The 20805-nt window shown below is 40.4% G+C and overlaps 1 protein-coding gene across 1 annotated transcript in view; it reads left to right on the top strand.

Moving 5' to 3' along the window:
* The window catches only part of usp6nl2 (USP6 N-terminal-like protein 2), a 56156-nt gene that overhangs the window by 22153 nt on the left and 13198 nt on the right, over window positions 1-20805 (top strand). Inside the window, exons 2-8 of the mRNA XM_031900687.1 lie at window positions 10034-10107; window positions 12413-12498; window positions 14079-14118; window positions 14906-14986; window positions 15718-15825; window positions 16571-16680; window positions 19767-19815. Of these exons, the coding sequence (XP_031756547.1) occupies window positions 10042-10107; window positions 12413-12498; window positions 14079-14118; window positions 14906-14986; window positions 15718-15825; window positions 16571-16680; window positions 19767-19815 (540 nt within the window). The 5' untranslated portion in view covers window positions 10034-10041. The remainder of the gene's footprint in view (window positions 1-10033; window positions 10108-12412; window positions 12499-14078; window positions 14119-14905; window positions 14987-15717; window positions 15826-16570; window positions 16681-19766; window positions 19816-20805) is intronic.

Raw genomic sequence — 20805 nt, 5'->3', positions numbered from 1 at the left:
GTGTTGGTCTTCTCGGGCACATGGATTCCTTGTGATGTAATTAGAAAAATAATGTGATTGGTATAGGGTTTCAATTGCTGCCAAGGTTGCTGCTCAATATTTTTTCTATCACGGATCGGCATTTGTTTTCTCCGGGTTCTTTGGTTTCCTCCAAATTTCAGAATCATACACGGTAACCTGTATGGGTCCTGATAAAATTGACCACAGTCTGTGTGAATGTAAAAGCGCCCTTAGGTTAATGCCACATGAAGAATGCCACATGAGAATATGCACCATACGCTTGAAACGCCCCCTATCTGAGCCTGCACCCAAATGAATTGAATATGCTTGGGTGCAGGCACATGTAGCCACTTTCTGCATAAAAACACAAGAAAATGCAAAGTCTCACATTTTTATGCGGATATCGGCTATATGTGCCTGCACCCAAGCATAATCAATTCATTTGGGTGCAGGCACAGGTAAGAGTGTATGGAGCGTATTTTCGGAAAGCGGTTTTCGGCATACCGAAAATATATGCCATACGCTTCGTGTGAAAGAAGTGATGTGTAATCAGCAATCAGTAATAATTTAAACTTGTTGAACAGCTATAATGTGTTTCTATTCCAGATTTATTCAGTCTTTATTATACATTGTGGCTGATTGGCAGTGAAAGAACCAGATAGCAGGTCATGCAGCAGAATGTTAAGCTTTGCTTTAATTGGAGTTTTTGGACATCAAACAGCAGGCCGCCCCGTTAAGGCTCACACAAAATAAAATAAACAACAAAATGAAATCCTACTCCTGTTCAGAGGCTGACTAAACACAAGGTTTTCCCTCTCTAACACACCAGTCAGCTATTTTGATCCTGACATACATTAACACAAAGAAAGTATTCACCTGTTGGTGAGCTGGTGCTTTCTGGTCAGAGCAGTTTTACTGAGGAGCTCATGTCTCCTCTAACAGGCAGCCTAGTCAGTAGGAAATAGACCTTCCCCACATACTAGCTAGGTTAAAGGAACAGTAACGCCAAAAATGAAAGTGTATTAAAGTATTTAAAATATAATGTACTGTTACCCTGCACAGGTAAAGTTGTGTATTTGCTAAAGTAACAGTACTATAGTTTATATAAATAAGCTGCTGTGTAGCCCTGGGGGCAGCCATTCAACCTGGAAAAAAGGAGAAAAGGCACAGGTTACATAGCAGATAACAGATAAGCTCTGTAGAATATAATGGGGCTTTATCTGTTATCTGCTTTGTGCCTGTGCCTTTTCTCCTTTGAATGACTGCCCCCATGGCTACACAGCAGCTTTGTTTATATAAACTATAGTAGTCTTTCTGAGGCAAACACACCAGCTGTACCAGCACAGGGCAACAGTACATAATGTCGTAATTATTTTTATACACTTTCATTTTTCGGTGTTACTGTTCCTTTAATTGGACAGCAATGCATATGCTTGTCTGACAGCGTTAACCCTATAGCTGCTGGCAGAAATTGTATGGATTTTTTATGGAATAGGCGGTGCTCCTGTTTTACTGCTTTTTTTACATACATCTGTCCATTTTTATATTATGACCATTGACTTTACCTATTCAGTGGCTTCGTCTGCTTTGACAGCATACGTTCACTCGGTGTAACTAAATCTTTTTAAAAAGTCCCTCTTTCAAGGCTACTCTGACTTCGCAAAGATCATGCACTGTTGGAATAATTGTTTTATCCATCTGGATTTTGTATTGTCCAGGAAACTGTCCAAGTTCATAGATGACATCCTTGTAATCGTGTAGAATATCAGAGCAAATTTGTATCAAATGACTGTGTGTTTTGGAAATCTGCCACCTATATTACCAGCTGACAAAATATATTATATATATATATATATATATATATATATATATATATATATATATATATATATAAAAATATATAATAATTGCCCTGATATTTATTACATACATTTTTTGGGTAATTTTGATTTCTTAACTTCACAACTGCAGGTATTCTGAAATCTGTATCCAGCCATATTTAAAACAAGTAGCATTTATGGAATGTATAAACTGTGTATGTTAAACTGGAAGAAGGGTTCTACTGTGGTGGGACCTATATTCAGATCCTGACTGGGTCAAGATGTAAATATTAGGTTTTGCCGTTACGTAGGAAACTCTGATTATATTAAATACTTTGTCTACTTCCAAGGCACAGAGTTTCATAGTGTGCAGACCATGTATTTAGGTTTTACTAAGGTCAAGTGGAAGCAGTCTCCAGTATGCATATGCTTTTTTCTCTCTATTTCCTGTGTTTTTTTTTTATATATTCTCCAGAATTCAACTGAAGGAAAGGATTTGTCAGCTCACAGCATGCAGTTGTTGTTTGCTGTAAGAAAATGAAAATTTTAGGCATTACAAATAGGGATGTAGCGAACATCGCCAAAAATGTTCGCAAACCCGTTCGCGGACTTTTCGCGAATATTCGCGAACTTTGCGAACCCCATAGACTTCAATGGGAAGGCGAACTTTAAAACCTAGAAAAGCCATTTCTGGCCATAAAACTGATTTTAAAGTTGTTTAAAGGGTGCCACGACCTGGACAGTGGCATGCAGGAGGGGGATCAAGGGCAAAAATCTCTCTGAAAAATACTTTGTAAAAAAAAACCCGCCAAAAAATAACGGCAACAAAAAAAACCGCAAGCTATTCCTATGTATACGCAAAGGCAAAAAACGCGGTGGAAAAAACGCGGCGCAAAAAAAAACCGCGGCGAACCCAAAATGGCGAACATCGCCAAAAGTTTGCGGACTTGCGAACACGCGCGAATTAGTTCGCCGGCAAACAGTTAACAACAAATAAGTTGTTAAATAAATATATAAGCTGAAAGGAAAATAATGAATACAAAACAGTTCATTTGCTTATTGATAGGTGCATACAATAGAGCACTAACGGGCAATTAATTTCCCCCTTAGAGAGCCATACACTAAGCACTTGCAACTATCCATATTGTAATGCAAGCTGACATTGGCACTTCAATATGGTGCAGAGCTCACTGCTCAATAGCATAAGGGTGCCCTGTACTTAATACTTGCATTTATCACATAGTAAGTATCGGGATCAGAAGAGGATGAGCATACGAGCACCCATTGGCCTACCTACAAGTGCCCAACATTGTCATTTACTTGACAGTGTCAGACTCAACTCTAATTGGGCAAAAACATGGTGCCTTAGACTTGTATTTTATAGTTGGCATCTGGCCCCCTTAGTAAATGAGTGCTTGTCTCCAAAACAGAATGAACTGGATGCTACATTTTTTGTAATGAATATTAGGTGCCCTTAAAACAACTAAGAAAGAAAGGTTGTATATGGGTCCAGTGCCACACTAGGCAGTGTGCATGTGAAGTCACTTCTAGACGTTCCTGATGTCGCTTCCGCACGTTGCGACCCCCAGCCAGCGCCAGATTTGTCATCCAGGCGCCCCGAGGCCGCCCCCCACTGGCGTGAACACCACCCATTGCTCCGTATGGGAGGAAAATGTTAAAAATTTTGTTGCGGTGGGACAGCATGCCGCCTTAGGCCTGGGCCTTTGTTGCCCCTCCACAAATACGGGCCTGCCCCCAGCTCCATCATCAGATAATCACAGGAACTCTTTATTGGCTGCAGGGATTTTTCATTTTTTTCTAAAAGAAGAAAATCTTTTATATAGGCACCCGAGGGCTGCCCCCCCAAAAGCTGCTGCCCTAGGTTGCTTTTATAAACACGCCCCTGTAAGAAAATATAGAAAGTTAAAGTGGTTGCTCACCTTTAATGTCCAAATTTTATTAAACTACCAACAATGCTCATAGCTTGTTAAAAAAATAGGCCACTGTAAAAGGTACTTATTATACTTGTTAAATCAGTCCTTCTTCTCTCTTTGATAAGTTTTATGAATGGATAGGAGTTGGCCTGTTTTGGGCATTTTTGTTGATGGTCAAACCGTACTTTTTAATGATAGTTTCAAGATAAGCTTGCTTGGTCCTACGATGGCAAAATGATCTTGTAACAATGTTAACGTGGCCAGCTTAAGGTTCACCATCCCCATTGTTATACCAGTATAATTACAGAATACTGATGTATACCAATGTAATATACAGGTTTTGACTGGGTTCCAAAACAGGCCCTGGCATTTTGAGGACACAGAGGCCCAAACAGCCCTCCACCAGACCACTAGTGTCTATGGCATCTTACAGCAGCCCCTCTGGCATTGTGTTTTTTTTTTTTTTTTTAAATAATCTCCAAATTTTCAGAAAATACTCAGAATTAACGAAGTAATCCTATACTGCCAAAAAATACATATGTTTGTGTCCCTTAGTGCTCTTGCAGTTCTGTCCAGGATCTTAGTAAATAACAGCTGTTATCTTCCACCCCTTAAAACTAAACCTTAAAAAATTAATATGGTTAAAAATGCCATATTTTATATATTCAACTTACTGCACCAGCCTAAAGTTTCAGCTCAATAGCAGCAATGATCCAAGACTTTACAGTTGTCACAGGAGCATCTTGGAAAGTGTCAGCGACACTCACATGCTCAGTTCTAAGCTTAGGGGTTGTCGCAAATTATTAAGCAGAAAATGAGGCTGGTCTGTCATATAAACTGATGCTCCAGGGCTGATTATTAAACGCTGATGCTAATTGCACGGGTTTCTGAGCTGCCATATAGTAATTATCTGTATCTCCCTTATAGTGCGACATTTATATTCTATATACACAGTATTTTGTGCGTCAGTCCCTAAGCTCAGTAAGTGACGGCAGCACAGATCATGGACAGGGAATTAGCAGAAGAGAAGATGGGTTGCTACTGGGGCATCTTTGGGGGCACATATCTTCCCTGCTAAAGGGCTGTGGTTGCCTTGGCCTGGTACAGAAAATCAAAACATAAAGTACAACATTTCTGCCCTATGTCTTTAGTTAGGCTTTAGCTTTCCTTTATAAGATAAAAGCATAACCAATGAAACTGGCTTAAAAGAATACTATTCAAAAATACAAAATGAGTGACTAATTTGAACATTTAAGAAAGTTTAATGTTGATAACATTATCCCTTTGGCAAGCTTTGTACATGTAGTTGGATGAATTGTTGATGTTTCTCATTCTCGGGGCAGGATTTAATAAAAATTATGAGGTCATATGAAGAAGTCCATAAAAAAAATCGGATCCTGACACCCAGACGTCCACTTGGGCAACAGTATTTTAACTGGAAGACTGTTATTTGGCAAATGTTTACATTATCTTAGCATGTGAGTGCAGCAGGCATATACATTGTTCTTCTATAACAAGGTGATTAAGTGGCAAATGTACATGCTCACACAATGATTGCTTTTAAATGAATATATATGTTACTGTTTTTGTGTTTTTTTGTGACTAACCATTCACAAATGGCAGAACCAGTGCCGGACTGGGATTCCAGGGGCCCACCAGAAAACCTTAGACCCTAGGCCCACTCTCCAAACTATTTTTCATAATCTATTCTTCTTTATATTTAGCTGCTTTGTTCCCATTGAAAAATAAGTAATGGCCACGAATTAGGCCAAATGGCTAGAAGCAGGTGGACCCACTGACACCTGGGCCCACCAGGCCCTGGTCCGACAAAAAAGTGCTCTGCGCTCACATCACACGTACAGTGCTGTAGAAATCAAGAATCGTGAGAATTGCCTTTTGCACAATAAGCACAAAGAAGATGAAAAGGCAGATCATCCAAAGCCCCCCTCTCCTTATTTCCATAAAAGGCTGCCACATATTGGAGCGCGTCCCACTCACATTACTGGTCAGTGATTCACTCCCTCCATGTCCACACCCTCCCTCCCTTGTCTGGTGCAGCACAGGCCACTAACATGCACATCAGGAGGAAGATACTAAAATCTGCAAGGGGGGGACTCATAAGGAATATACTAAGTAAAGCATCTTAACAGTTATGAAATATTTATTTATTGTTCATCTTTTTATTTTGCAAACATCATTCATTTTCCATGAATATTTTGATTTGATTTTGGGTTGAGTTGGCATATTCTAAATCTAATTCTAAAGTGGTGTAAAATGAGGATGAGTGTTATCTACTCATAGATCAAAAGAACCCATAAACAGGTTAATTAGAATGGTGCACATTATTTAGGCTTAAAAATATGCATATATACAGGGCCGCCATCAGAAATCACGGGGCCCCTCACAACAAAATTTTCTGGGCCCTCCTCCTCCCACGCCCTGCCCCCCAATGCCCCCCCCAGTGACCCTCCCATCAGTAGAAAGGACACACAAACATTGGTAGCCAGGGCCCCCTAATACATTGGTGCCCAGCAGCAGTGCCCCCATAATACATTGGTGCCCAGCAGCAGTGCTCCCATAATACATTGGTGCCCAGCAGCAGTGCCCCCATAATACATTGTGCCCAGCAGCAGTGCCCCCATAATACATTGGTGCCCAGCAGCAGTGCCCCCATAATACATTGGTGCCCAGCAGCAGTGCCCCCATAATACATTGGTGGTCAGTGTGTCCCGCAACCCTCCCAATACATTGGCGACCTGCAGCAGTCCTCCTCGGCTTCTCCGATGGCTTCAGTGGCTCCTCTGGCATCTTCGGCAACATCTCCAGATCCTTCATGGGCGACGCCTCCGCACGTCTGTCTCCACGCGAATGGAGACAGGCCCTTTTATAAGGTTGCGCCCCGTGCGTATGACGTCACCCATACACGCGGGGTGCAACCAACCAATGGCAGGGCCCTCATCAAATTGTTATAGGTTCGGGCGCTTATGCCCCAAACCTTTCACTTATTAGTTTTTCACTCTTTGTTCCAAATGATATATACCTATATGTAAATGCAAAATTCAAGATGTTAACTCACCGCTTCCTTCTAGTGGCCCGGGTGCCATGCCCCAGCCCGCAGCAAAGGGAGACTCAATTTCAGTATCCGACACAAAACAGTATGCACTCATCGGATTTCAGGACAGCGGATAAAAAAATCAAAAAAAGCTTTATTGGTGGTAAAAACCTAACGCGCTTCATGTGACTGCACATGTATTCATAGGTACCATCCAATTGGCTGCCAAGGGATAAGGTGAAAATATTTCTGCATTTTCATGTGACCTTATCCCCTATCTAACATTCCATTAGCTTGCTCATCACACAGTATGAGATTCTGGCCTGTTCTGCCCAAAACCCTACAACGTTGCAGGTATTCCTCTGGTGCCCAGCGTTAGGACTCTGATTTCATTTAAAGCCCACTTTCAATATGAACGGTGTCAGCACCTTGTTAGGAGTAATAAAATATATAAAAAATAAAGTATCAGTTTAAAATGAATTGCTGGTACTGGTCTGTTTAACTTTTAGTTTGATATCTCTCAAGCCTAGAGATATTTTACATTTGGAGACCTGAAAAAAGGCAGATTCTGCCATTCCTGCTTTTAATTATTACTCTTTATTTAGTTTGTGCAGCGTTCATCCAGCTGAGCTATTTTTACACAAGGCTTGTGGGTAGGATAACAAAGATATATGTCCACGCTATTTGAAGTTTGCCCCTCCTAAGAATAAATCACTGAATTTCATGGCAGTGTTTTAAAACCACATCTGCTGAGCTGTTTCCACTCAAAGACTTAGCTCGAGAAAATTGTCTCAAAGTCAATGACAGATTTGAAGCAACATTTCCATGTTTTACAAGAGGGAGGGCAAAACACAGAGCATTAATAATGTGAAAAGCATTCAGTTTACATCAGGACAGCCATAAAATGGATTTTTTATTATCATTTGTTTACTTTCTTTGCCTCTAACATGGCAGGCTAATGTCTGTGTATGATTTCTTTTTTCTAACATATTCAAGCAAAAGCCTGGAGCAACCCTCCTGTCTTTCTGGGTTTTTTTGTATGCTACTTAATATTTCTTCTTTTCACAGGCCATATTTATGCTGTTATTATTGCTTTTTGGGGTTTTTTTTTATGATGATCACAATATCTATCTCTCTATATACATGCACCCTCAAAACAATGGAACCTCCTAACTTTTAATTCTTGGAATGGCTGTACTTCTGCTTCCAAAGCAAGTGAAGATGTTTCTGGCTGTGCTCTGTACCTAGCACCGGAATGGAAATCTGCTGCTGGCAGACAGTAAATAAAGGGCTTTGTTCCAACCTGCGTCCTGCAGTAGTCCCTAACTTGCCTGTCTAAATGACACTTCATTTAGGAGATGGGATGGTAAATGCCCACGTGTCTCCTCTTGCCTACCCCTCACGAATAAATGCTTGCCATCAGCTTATTTATATTTTAAACATTTTTACACAAAGTTCTTTATGGGCACCACAGTTTGTTGGTCCCTGGCCTTAAAATATGTGTGCGGGACTATTCATCCTATTACATAAGCACAAGAATTTAACATTCTGGTAGCTGCAGTGCTATTGAGGCTTCTCTTAGCTGTCTTTTGATAGGTGCTTCCTTCTCTCAAAACCCATGTCACCTTACCCTTCTCTAGCAATAATGTTTGAAGTGGAAAAAAGGATTACATACCCTCTGAATTGTATTATTATAGTGCAGATATGTAGAGGAAACATGGAGAGAGAAGTAGCACTAAGTTGTTTTTTTTTTGTTTATTTACTATCTCCTGAATTGTAGTTTGTTGGGGGTTTTTGTAGATAACAAGTTGTCTAATTCCAGGCAGTGTCATTCTGTGGGTACTAAAGCAAATAAAGTGCTGTCTTGTATAAAAAAGGTAATTGACTCAAGGGATGAGAACATAATTTTGCCCCTTTATAGGTCCCTGGTAAGGCCTCACCTTGAGTATGCGGTGCAGTTTTGGGCTCCAGTCCTTAAGAAGGATATTAATGAGCTGGAGAGAGTGCAGAGACTGCAACTAAACTGGTTAAGGGGATGGAAGAGTTAAACTATGAGGTTGGACTGTTGAGGTTGGGGTTGTTTTCTCTGGAAAAGAGGCGCTTGCGAGGGGACATGATTACTCTGTACAAGTACATTAGAGGGGATTATAGGCAGTTGGGGGGTGTTCTTTTTTCCCATAAAAACAATCAGAGCACCAGAGGTCACCCCTTTAGATTAGAGGAACGGAGCTTCCATTTGAAGCAGCGTAGGTGGTTTTTCACGGTGAGGGCAGTGAGGTTGGGGAATGCCCTTCCTAGTGATGTAGTAATGGCAGATTCTGTTAATGCCTTTAAGAGGGGCCTGGATAAGTTTTTAAACAAGCAGAATATCCAAGGCTATTGTGATACTAATATCTACAGTTAGTATTGATGTTGGTATATATAGTTTATGTATATGAGTGTATAGATTGGTAAGTATAGGTTTGTGTGTGCTGGGTTTACTTGGATGGGTTGAACTTGATGGTCTATGGTCTTTTTTCAACCCTATGTAACTATGTAACTACAGGTCTGAATCATGTTAGTTAGTGGGTACTAAAAAAGGAAGGAAGGGACCTTACCAAACTGACATCTACGCCAGTTCCTCACTGTGATAGATCCAAGATCGGGAGAAAGTAAGGTAATTGGAACAATGCCAACCACTGTGTATACTAATAATACAGTGTATTAAAACATTTCCATACATGATCAGTAGCCCTCTACTGGTATTTTTATAAAATACAGCTGAGAACTTTTGTAGGACTGCTTTGTTTCAATGATTGCCAGGACTCCGTATTTGAGTTTTAATGAATGGGCGAATGTGCATGTGTGTAGGGGGTGGGTCACGAATAGATATAGTGGTAGATTAGATATAGTGGCAGATGCTTAAGTGAAAAAGTAAGTGCAATGCAATGTGTGCAGAAGATATAGCCACGTTAGGCCAGGGGCACATGGCATGCGTGATTCACTGCGGAGGAAAGTGGTAAGAAGCAATGTGACGCAGTGTGCTTTGCGCTTGCCTCTTTACATTGTTTACTAAAATTAAACTAAAGCTTTAAGAGCTGCATGGTAGCCCTGCCAGCATCAGTTCGGATCATGCAGGACACTTCAAATAATGTTACGGTTATTTATTATTATTTGTTAATTGATTATATATAAACAATAATTCATTATCAGTTTCCTTTAAAATTTTATTACTATTTCTCTTCCAGTCTCTGACATGAAGAAAGACATTGAGACTCTTATAGCCCTGGAAAGAGCAGAGATTATTAGCAAATATGAGAAGGTAGGTGCCGCTAATTGACACCCGTGTGGGCCTTGTTTAGTGACTGATATGACCACCCTTTTATAATCATTTATATTGCCATGTAGCAGGCAGCCAGTAATTGTAAGCACTACTCCAGGGCCAGTCAAAGTTATGTAATGTCTTTTTCCAAGTTCTTAGTTTAAACAATTTTCACTTTCACATGGTATAGGATCTATTATCTTGGACCTGGGTTTTTTTCTGGATAAAGGATCTGTAATTTGGATCACCTTACCTAAAATCTCTTAAAAATCATTTAAACATTAAATAAACCAAATAATATTGTTTTGACACCAATATGGATTATTTCAGCTTACTTGCCATCAAGTACAAGGTACTCTTTTATTATTACAGAAAAAGGGCAATCAAAATTAGAATTATTTGCTTAAAGGAGAAGGAAAGGCTAAGTCGCTTGGGGGTGCCAAAATGTTAGGCACCCCCAAGTTACTTTAATCGCTTACCTTTTACCCCGGGCTGGTGCCCCTGTTAGGAGAAAACCGCACCAGCCAGGGGTACCTGTAGCGAGCGCTTCCTTCTGTTGTCAAAATCCCTGGGCCAGGGCATGCGCAGTAGAGTGAGAAGATGCCTTTTTTGTTAAAGTTCAGCTTTTCACTCTAGTGCAAGAAGAAAGAAGAGGAGACGCTCGCTCGCAGCTACCCTGGGCTGGTGCAGTTTTCTCCTAACAGGGGCACCAGCCCGAGGTAAAAGGTAAGCGATTTAAGTCACTTGGGGGTGCCTAACATTTTGGCACCCCCAAGTGACTTAGCCTTTCCTTCTCCTTTAAAATCCCGGCTTCCTTACTTTGGAGCTTTCTTGATAGGATCTTTCTAGGATAAGGGATCCTATACCTGTATTATTAACAATATATGAAATGCAGTGGACTGTGAATTTTGCCCTTGGGAATGGTGAGTGCCAAGGAACAGTTTTTATTCTCGGTTTTAGGACAATTGCCTTTTGATCCATTTAGTTCAGAAAGTACTTGCATATGGATTTTCATTCAAAATGCTAAATTTACTTTGAATTATATCAATTATTAATAGATATATGGGAAAGTTCACCAGAGACTTTCTAGGTTCCTAAGTCCAGTCTGCCCTCAATCTTTTTTAGAATTGACAAGATGGAGCAAAGTCAAATGGCAACATTGTAATGAATAGATTTGACCAAATCAAACATTGCAGAAAAAAAGCCAATTCTGAAATGAAAGAAACAAGTAATTAAAATGTAATGCACTGTTGCCTGCGCCAGTTGTATTTTGCTTTAGAAATGCTACTATAGTTTATATAAATAAGCTGCTTTGCAGCCATGGGGGCAGCCAGTCAGTCTGGAAAAAGGATCAAGTTACACAGCAGATAGCAAATAAGCTCTGTAGAATACAATTGTGTTCTACAGAGCACATTTATTATCTTCTAATTATCCTGTTCCATTTAGCCCTATTTTAACTCCCCCATTGTTACACAGCAGCTTATTTATATAAACTATAATAGCATTTCTGAAGCAAACACACACTCAGTGCAGGCAACAGTACATTATATTTTACAGGATAAGTAAGCCTTTTTATTTTAAATATCTAAACACCCCCCAAAACAACATACCTCTCTCCCTACATTGAGTCTGGTGTCTTTTCTGAGATAAAGTTCAAAAATGGTGCAGAAATCTAATACTTCCTTATCTAATAGGAAGCTTCACCCTCTTTAACATACAAAGCATTATACAAAGCTTTCCTACTCCTTTAAATAGGAAGCCAATCATAGAGCTGTCTACTACACATGCTTGGTGCCTCCTGCTCCAACAGAAATCAGTTAGGCATGTGCAGGAGACAGCTCTTTGACTGACTTACTATTTGAAGGAAAAGGAAAACTCAGTATACTAAAAAAAAGATGGAGCTTCACGCAAGATAAGGATAAGGTGGGTCGGTCTTACATTTTGGGTACCTACTATAGTGGATATAATATTAGGGGTCAGCAAGCAAGTGAACATTGGTGGCAAAGTCAAGACAAGGTTGAATCTACTAGCATAACTAAATAAAGAGAGTGAAACCCCTACATCAAAAACATTTCTACAAATATTTTTAATACATTAGATGTGAACTATTGCTTTAGAACAGCTCAGGCCCCGTATTTTGCCACATAGGAAAATAATGAAGGTTTAGTAGTGCTTTAAAGTGGCTTGTCTGTTTGTTTAATGATAGAAAGCTTCTACATGTGTGTGTGCGCTAGCTTCCTCTGTTCTGTACATTGCCATATCTGTATACCTAATGCTTACTTTATTCTCACTCTCTCCTCCACAGTTTCAGCAGCCTGGGGCTGAGAGAGACCCATGGGAGGATGCAAACTTTTCACTGTATAAAGTCACAGATAGATTTGGATTCTTACAGTAAGTTTTTGTGACATATAAGAGCAGTTGCACTTTACATTACATTGGGTTATTGTTGTATCTGCTGCTTAGAAAAGGGAAGCATATGCCCAAATATTCATGCCACTGTCTCTTCCTACTCTAGACCATTTGTTTTAAGACTTTTTAGGATGGAACCACCCTTTGAGATGCATTCATAGCTCAGAGAATATCTGGAACTGCAAATTCAGCAATTGTCCCTCTAATTCACCTTGAAACTGGGCTCCCAGGAGTTTCTAGTGAGGAAAACAGGCATTCTTCCCAAATCTCTTGTAACTGAGTTTTAGGCTGGGCCTACCCAGGCAAGGCCCATTTAGGGGGGCAGCCCCACAGCTTGTAACCTCTACTTTAGGGGCACATGCTGGGAAATGTAATACATTGGATTGTGTATAATAATTTAGCAATATAGTAAATTAAGATTGCAGTATAGAGCTGTGAGGAAAACCCAAACTCAGTGGCAGAAGTCCATGTTTTTTGGCTATAAAGCACACAGTATTTTGATAGCTGCTACTTGTGATGCCAATTAAAACGCCCCTGTATTTTAGCACTAATCTCTGGTGCCAGGAGTTACTCTAGAAACAGCACAGTTAGTCTGTAGCCAAAGGATTAATGACCAAAATACTTTAGGTAAGAAAATACAGAAAAAGAAGTGGAAACAAATCTCTTAAATAACTGTTCCAAATAGCTTTTTAAATACACACAAAAGGAGAATTCCGTGATGGTAGTTCCCAATTAAATTGTGAGTGTTTATGCACAATTTCTGCACAAAAACAGTGCGGTAGGTACCAAATACGTTAGTAGAGTTGGTGGGAGAACACTTCAGTTTAGTGTTTACGTGCAAATGTGTTACCTTGCTTCCTTAAACATATTTTGGTCTTTTTTCACTTCCTTTTTTACACCTAAACTGTGTGCTTTCTGAATTAGTAGTAACTTCTTTTGGTTTCATTCGTGTGTATAAATTAAATTAGATTTATAGATTAAATTAGATTCTTTTTCTTGCTATGTAGGTCTGTAATTTAGTTATAAATGTAGGAGGAATCAAATGCATGCCATTAAAAATGGTTGAATAGTATGTAGATTTCCCATGGTATGTAATAAATTCCAGTATCAGAATGCACTTGGCTCCCAATGCAGCTGCTGCCAACAGGTGATTCTGTGAATTCATATGTGCAAGTGTCACTATGTTGTGATTTTACATGGCAGGTACAAGTTCTGACCGTTTCAAGTGCAAATCTTCATGCCCCATACAGTGGGCACAAAATAAGCACCAGTGGGGGCAAAAAACAAAAAACCTTGAGCTATTGCACCTGTATGTTGCACTTTGCACCTGGTTGGTAAATAAGCTTTTACATCTCACAAACATGGAACTTTTTTTTTTTCAATTTAGCAAGAAGCACGTACACATTTATAAACCCAGAAATGCCCAGTGTAATTTCTTTTTAAAGTACATTTAACTTTAAATCAAAATGTTCTTTTAATGTCTTTATATGTAAAACGTATGTTTTACATAGGTAATAACATAAACTGAGTGCTGATTCTTGCTTGTCTCTTTGCACTTGCAGTGAACATGAATTGCCTTCACGTAGTGCTCAGGAGGAGAAGGTATGTCTTGTCTCCTTCCTCTTAAGGGTGATGGGACACAGGAGCTTTGAACTCTACATTTATTAAGTAAAAAAGTGTGGCAGCCCCCAGATGTTTTCATTGAAATTGCCTGCGGGCAAATATTTGCAGCTTGTCAGTCAAGAGCAGTGCTGTAACGTTGGATGGCTGGGCTCCCTTGTTTGTCTGCTGACACACTTGTTCATTTGCTGCAAGAGGCGCAATCAACATGACAAAAGGGCTGGGGACTGTGATACAGCAGACTCCAGACTTTATTGGGCCGTGTGGTGGTACACTGATGGTTGACAGTTGACTGGAATAGTGTAGTTACATGTTTCCTGGCAACTATTGCCTAAAAGTGTTTTCACAAGTGCTTGTCACTTCCTGCAACTTTTCCACTATGATTTCTGTGTCCTCTAATCTGTAATCATACTTCTTACTGTTTACACTCCGTTTATTGAATGTTTTTTATTTGCTGGGCCATTGCTTTCTGAAAATAGCTGCCAGTGCTATTTGTTTTGATAATAACTTACTAGTGGATCATATGCCTAACTTTCACTTGACCTAAACCACTGCACAGCAGCCCATGGGCAACAAAAACAACTATATGCAAAAAAGAACAAAAAGATCCAATCTATAAGGCACTCAGGCCATGCCAGCCCTTCTCTTCAAAAACAATGTTGTTTGTTATCCTCACCTACTATTAATTGTAACATATGCACATTCATGTTGTTTCGCATTATGTTAGAATTTCTGTAATAATGACCTCTTATTTTTCACTGACCTGCAGCAAAAACTACAGGAGATTGAACGTGTGGATAAATGGCTTAAGATGCTTAAAAAATGGAGCAAGTACAGGAACAGTGAAAAGGTATGAAAAGTATAGAGTAAGAGTAACTCAGTATAACAATACTAAGGCCCCAGTTCCTCCTGCTGCTCATTAAGGTCAGTTTGACTTTATAGGGGATACTCGACTGTTACTTTTATGTGTACAACTGGATATTGCATTATATTTATGCAGCAAATACTTGCTTTATGTTCATAATATAGTGCTGCTGCCTATTATTTGAATGTATGTACTGCTAGTACTGTACAGGTAATATAGTCATTCCTTTCCTTTATAGCACTGCCATTGCTTACTGCCAGGTAAATCAGTTAAAGGGGTAGTTTACAATTAAGTTAACATTTAGCTTGGTATAGAATGTGCTGTTATTAGCCACTTTTCAGTTGGTTTTCCTTTATTTTTAATCTTCAATTACTTCCTTTTCAGCCACTTTCTAGCTTGCTTGTTAATAATACTAGTACAAAAAAATACAACAACAAAAAAACTATTGCCTGTAGGCTCTCTCCTATTCATCTTTCATTGTGTCCTTCAAAATATAGGCTCGGTGCTAGGGTAAATTGGACACTAGCAACAAGCTAGTTGCTAAAATTCAAAATTTAAAAACTGCTGAACTAAGATGTAAATAATTTAAAGATCTTAAAAAGAAAAGAAAACCAGCTGCAAATAGTGTGGTTTTAGAAAGTCTACCCCTTTTAATTGTCACCCTTGTTATATTATATTGTGTATTGGTTGTACAATTACCCCATTTTTTGCCATAGATGTACCGAAGGGTGTATAAAGGTATCCCACTACAAGTAAGAGGGCAAGTCTGGTCTCTGCTCTTGGACGTTGAGGAAACAAAATTGAAGAACGAGGGCAAATATGAGGTATGTTATATAAGAGCAGCAACATCAAGTGAATGTCTTACTGGTTATGGTTATATCATTAAAAGTAACTGAGGCTATGTAGATATAAAGTAGTAGATAGGTTGCATTGATTGATTGGCTTAATCATATCAGTGTTTAAATCATTACTATCAGTACATACTTGTAGCCCCCCCCCTTTTTTTTTTTTTTTTTGCTGTTTATGGACTGTACTGATGGATGCATTGACCTCCCATTTTCTTCTCTATGTGAAGAGAAGAAAAGGTAAAACCACAGAGAGGAGCCAAGCTGTTTCCAGTTATTTTAGTAGCTTACCTGTTCCCCTGACTGTACTACACATGCGTCCTCTTAGAACTGGCACAGGGGACAACTGGTAGAACGAAAGCAAATGGCAATGCTCAGCAAACAGTACCCTGAGCTAATGTTTTTTTAAAAAAGAAGCCTGTCTTCTTCTTTAATTGTACTGTAAATGTACCTGTGTGCTGTAATTTTTAGGTCTTATTTAACCCCCCTTCCCCAGACTAGTATTATCCAGCTGACCTGCAGAGTGAGTTGGATGACCTTGGCACCTTGTGTATGGCTTGTTTAAATCTGACATTTGGGCTGTGGGAGGAGATAAGTAGTATTTTGGGAGCAATCAAAGAGCAGGATAGGTGGGGGTTGGATAATCGTTGCTAGAGATTTGCTTATGGATTTTAATGCATTAATGTTTTGGCCTTCTTAGAATTATATTGATTATTCCCTGCAGAAAATTAAGGATCTGGCAAAGACTTATTCGACAGAGATTAAACAAATTGATCTGGATATAAACCGGACGTTTCGCAATCACATTATGTTTCGAGAGCGCTATGGAGTCAAGTAAGTGAAGGAGACTTGTATATATCTTTATTTTAAGTGCTATTTATGTACACAGCTCTGTACAGTAGAACAATAAATTATTACAACAAAACAGGGGGTCATCCTAATAATAGATAAATACAAATAATAGATAAATAAAAATAGATACAAGGTACAGCTGCAATAAGTTAAGAATCAAAGAGACATAGAGGATAGAATTCTCTGCCCCGTAGAGCTTAGAATCTGAATGGGTGGGTAAATAGGAGGATAAGGGCTCTGGCACACAGGGAGATTAGTCACCCGTGACAAAACCCTCTGTTCACGGGCGACTAATCTCCCCGAGTTGCCATCACCTGCCATCCCACCGGCGAAAATGTAAGTCGCCGGTGGGATGGCACACGCGGCGGCACGATTTTGGCAAATCGTCGAAGTTGCCTCGCGATGCTTTTCTCCCCGTGTGCCAGAGCCCTTAGAGTGCTGCAGGTTACAGTGGTAACCCAGTGCGCGTACCCAGATCAGGGGCTGCGCAGGTGCTCCAAGAGGTAGTCTTTCAGTTTAGTTCTGTAAAGACTGAGGGGGGATTCTCTCCGGCAAGGCAGAAAGGTTTAAGACGGGAAACAGCAGTTGTTGGGGGTGCAACCAAGTGGTTTTGAAGGCTTTGAAGGTTAAAAGAAGGAGCTTGTAAGTTATTCTTGTTTTTATGGGAAGCCATGATATGGACTTCAGCAGGGGAAGGGCCTGAACTCCTCTGGATGAGAGGAGGAGAATTCTGGCAGCAGTATTTAAGACAGACTGTAGAGGGGAGAGATGGAGCAGGGCCCAGGGTTTGGAGAGACATCCCCTGCAGCCAGTAAAAGTAGGAAAAAAGAGTGAGGAGATATGGGAAGAGGATTTGAAATGCAAAGGAGTCGCAAGTGGTTATAAAGTGTGAAAGAGCTGGAGTATGTAGATGAGAGCAAGGGAGCAAGATATGTGAATAAAATACTAACAGACAAAATGAGGGTTTAAGGAGGAGACTACCTTAGGGAGCACTGTGCATATAATCAGTACAAATGTAATGAGCTAGCCATTAGCTGGTAGGTTGTAGTGTTATATATGAAGTGAATGACTGCTGCAGGTGAGTAGGTTCCTCAGAAGCGCATCAGTAAATCTTTAAACTTTTTACACAGTCCATTTATTTTTATAGTAGGAAAATAGCATGGCAGTTTGTTGTGGCTCTCATAGCTTTCTTTTTTGAACTCCTTGTTAAACTTGTTCAGATCACTTGTAAATGAATTACTTTGGAACGAATCACCCTTGCAAATGCTCTCCCCTAAGAATATCTTAATAAACAGCGAGAAGAAAAGCTGGAACTGCCACACAGAAGTCTGGGGAATCACAACTGATTCTAAAGCTAGCCATACACGGCAGATCCGCTCGCTTGGCGATGTCGCCAAGCGAGTGGATCTTCACCTGATATCCCCACCTACGGGTGGGCGATATTGGGGAGGCGTGTAGGCAAATTCGATCATTTGGCCCTGGGGCCAAACGATCGAATTCTACACGCGGCAATGGGGCAGTCGGTTCAGGGACCGCATGAACGAGCCGATGCGGTCCCCGATCCGACTGGATTTTCTAACCTGCCCGATCGATATCTGCCCAATTTCAGGCCAGATATCGGTCGCCCAGGCCCCTCAGTTCTGCCCCTACACGAGCCGATAAGCTGCCGAATCGGTCGGCACCAATAATATCGTCCGAAACCTCGTTTCGTACGATATTCGGTGCGTGTATGGTATGTCGGCGAGTCGACCGATATCGCAGGAAGCTGCTGATATCGGCGACTCGCCGATCGGACCAGTTTGAAAATTTTGATCGGGCGCCATAGAAGGCGCCTGACCAAAATCTCCCTTCAGCGCTGAATCGGCAGAAGGATGTAGAAATCCTATTGTTTCTACCTCCTTACCTGCCGATTCAGCCCTGAATGTGTGTGAATGTGGTGTGTGGCGGATCTGACGATGTTTCGTGCCACCGATGGTCGCCACGTGTATGGCCAGCTTAACTCAAGAAACAAACTGATCACCCAGCTGTGTCAGAGGAGGGAGCAAAGCAAAAGTAAAGATGAACACTAAGATGAAGGGACTTACTAAGTTTGTTTAGAAAGGAGTTTATTGGGGGGGTCATTAAATGTACAAAACTTCAGGGAGAACTGATAATCAATATGATGTGACACAGTACAGAAAGTGAAAAATTAACACTATAGGGTTATAGCCCATGTAAAAAGCAGTGATGGAAATGAATGCAGAGATAGCAGATTTACCGATAAAAGTGCTTAAATGCAGACAACAGGGCCACAGCCAATGACAGGACAACCTGACAACCGCAGGTATAGCTCATATATTTAATCACTATGCCTACAACTCAAGCTTGCTATACACAAGCAGATATTTGCTGCTGAGTCATCAGCTTAGTGACCTATGTGTAGGCAGGCTGGAAAATCCTCTTACCCAAAGATCACATCAGGGATCTGATCATCTACTGAATGATATGCACAGTTTGTCAACTTTTATGAATAAAAGAACCTTCCTTTTATGGCTTGGAGTAGACCATAAACTGAAACCCATATGCATGGGAATTGGAAAAAGGGTAAGCTTTGGAAATAAACTGCTTAGAAGATTAGTGCAAAACATTAATGACCATGGATGACTTGCCTGAAGGCTGTTGTCTGTCCATCTTCATCAGTGTGCTGGCAGCCTTCAATCCTGTTCCCATTGTTTTCTAAATCATGCAACGTAGCACAACTGGCTGGCAATCAGTATCCCAGGAGAAATGCATTGTATAAGGAAACATCTGCTGGGTATAAAGTCCAACTATATATTATGATGCTGCAAAGGAACACAATCCAAAGGCCATTCACCAAACATGTGGCATTGTACAAGTCAGGAATTTACAGGAATTTGCTTCTCTTCGAGGGATAGGTATATTCAGATAAAATGTTCAAATAGAGTGTAAATCTCAAAATGGAATCCTGCCTAATTTTTCATATAAATAAATTGACACTGATGATCTTTTGCATTAAAGTGGGTTAATACTGCAAATAATCAAATGCTTTTAATTGCACTCTTCCACAGACAGAGGGCGCTGTTTGATGTGCTGTCTGCCTATTCTGTCTACAATACGGTGAGTTGACTTGTGGCATTCATTTGTTTTCATAAAAAGAAGTGTAAAGAAATCAGTCAATAATGGAAAGCCATATATATATCTGGGCCGGCAAAAATCTGGGGGCAGCATGCTGCCTGCTGGCCACATCTGCACTGGGGCAATCCAGTCCCCAGTGCAGCCAATCTATAAGGCAGGTGGTGCACGCGGGGGGTGCAAGAGCAAGGGGTTTGGAAGATGCGAGTGTAGGGGGAGCGCGCACAGGGCTGCAAGGGGTGGGGACAGAGGGAATGCACACCACGGCAAAATCCGGCCCTGGCATTGGGGGTGGGGAAGGATGTTGCACATAGAGGGGCCCAAAGAGTAGTTCTTGTGATTAGTGAGAAAGTAAACCACTAAATAATACTAACTTCCATCACTTTCAGCTTTTAGAGGTGCTAAAAGTTGTACCATAACAACAATGGAAGTGTGACACAGACTGAGGCACTGGTGCATTTATTCATAGAACTGAAGATATTTTTATAAGAGTATGTTTTCCTCTACCCCTTTCATCTGCAAAATACAAAACATAATGAATTGCATTGACACTTTGTATTAGTTTAGTAAATGAGCCGCATGTTCTCTGTCATATACATCTATCATATACATTGCCCACTTTCTCAAGCTGCCTGGTCCCCTCTTTCAATTATGGTGTCACCTCCTTTGAAAAATCTGCCTTGTCGCCTCTGTGAATTAGTGTTGGCTTTTCTCCCAGTGCCTCATCCACTCACTAAAATAGCTCAGCTCTTTCCCAGCTATTTTTTGCCCTTTATAACATGGTGTCACCTCCTTTAAATATGGTGCAGCTCATCTCTGACTGACATTGCTGTCATTGATACATTACTTCTTCTTGAGCCCCCATTGAATCCATATTTTTCATGATGCTGATGGTGAGCACTGGTGGCTAAATCACAATGGGACTTTGGATATTTTTTAGTGACTTTAGGGGTCATTTACAATCCCAGAGGTGCA

Source organism: Xenopus tropicalis, chromosome 4 (genome assembly GCF_000004195.4).
Source record: "Xenopus tropicalis strain Nigerian chromosome 4, UCB_Xtro_10.0, whole genome shotgun sequence".
Classification (NCBI taxonomy): Eukaryota; Metazoa; Chordata; class Amphibia; order Anura; family Pipidae; genus Xenopus; species Xenopus tropicalis.
Note: the sequence above shows the minus strand (reverse complement) of the source record. Positions and strands in the feature narration are given on the sequence as shown.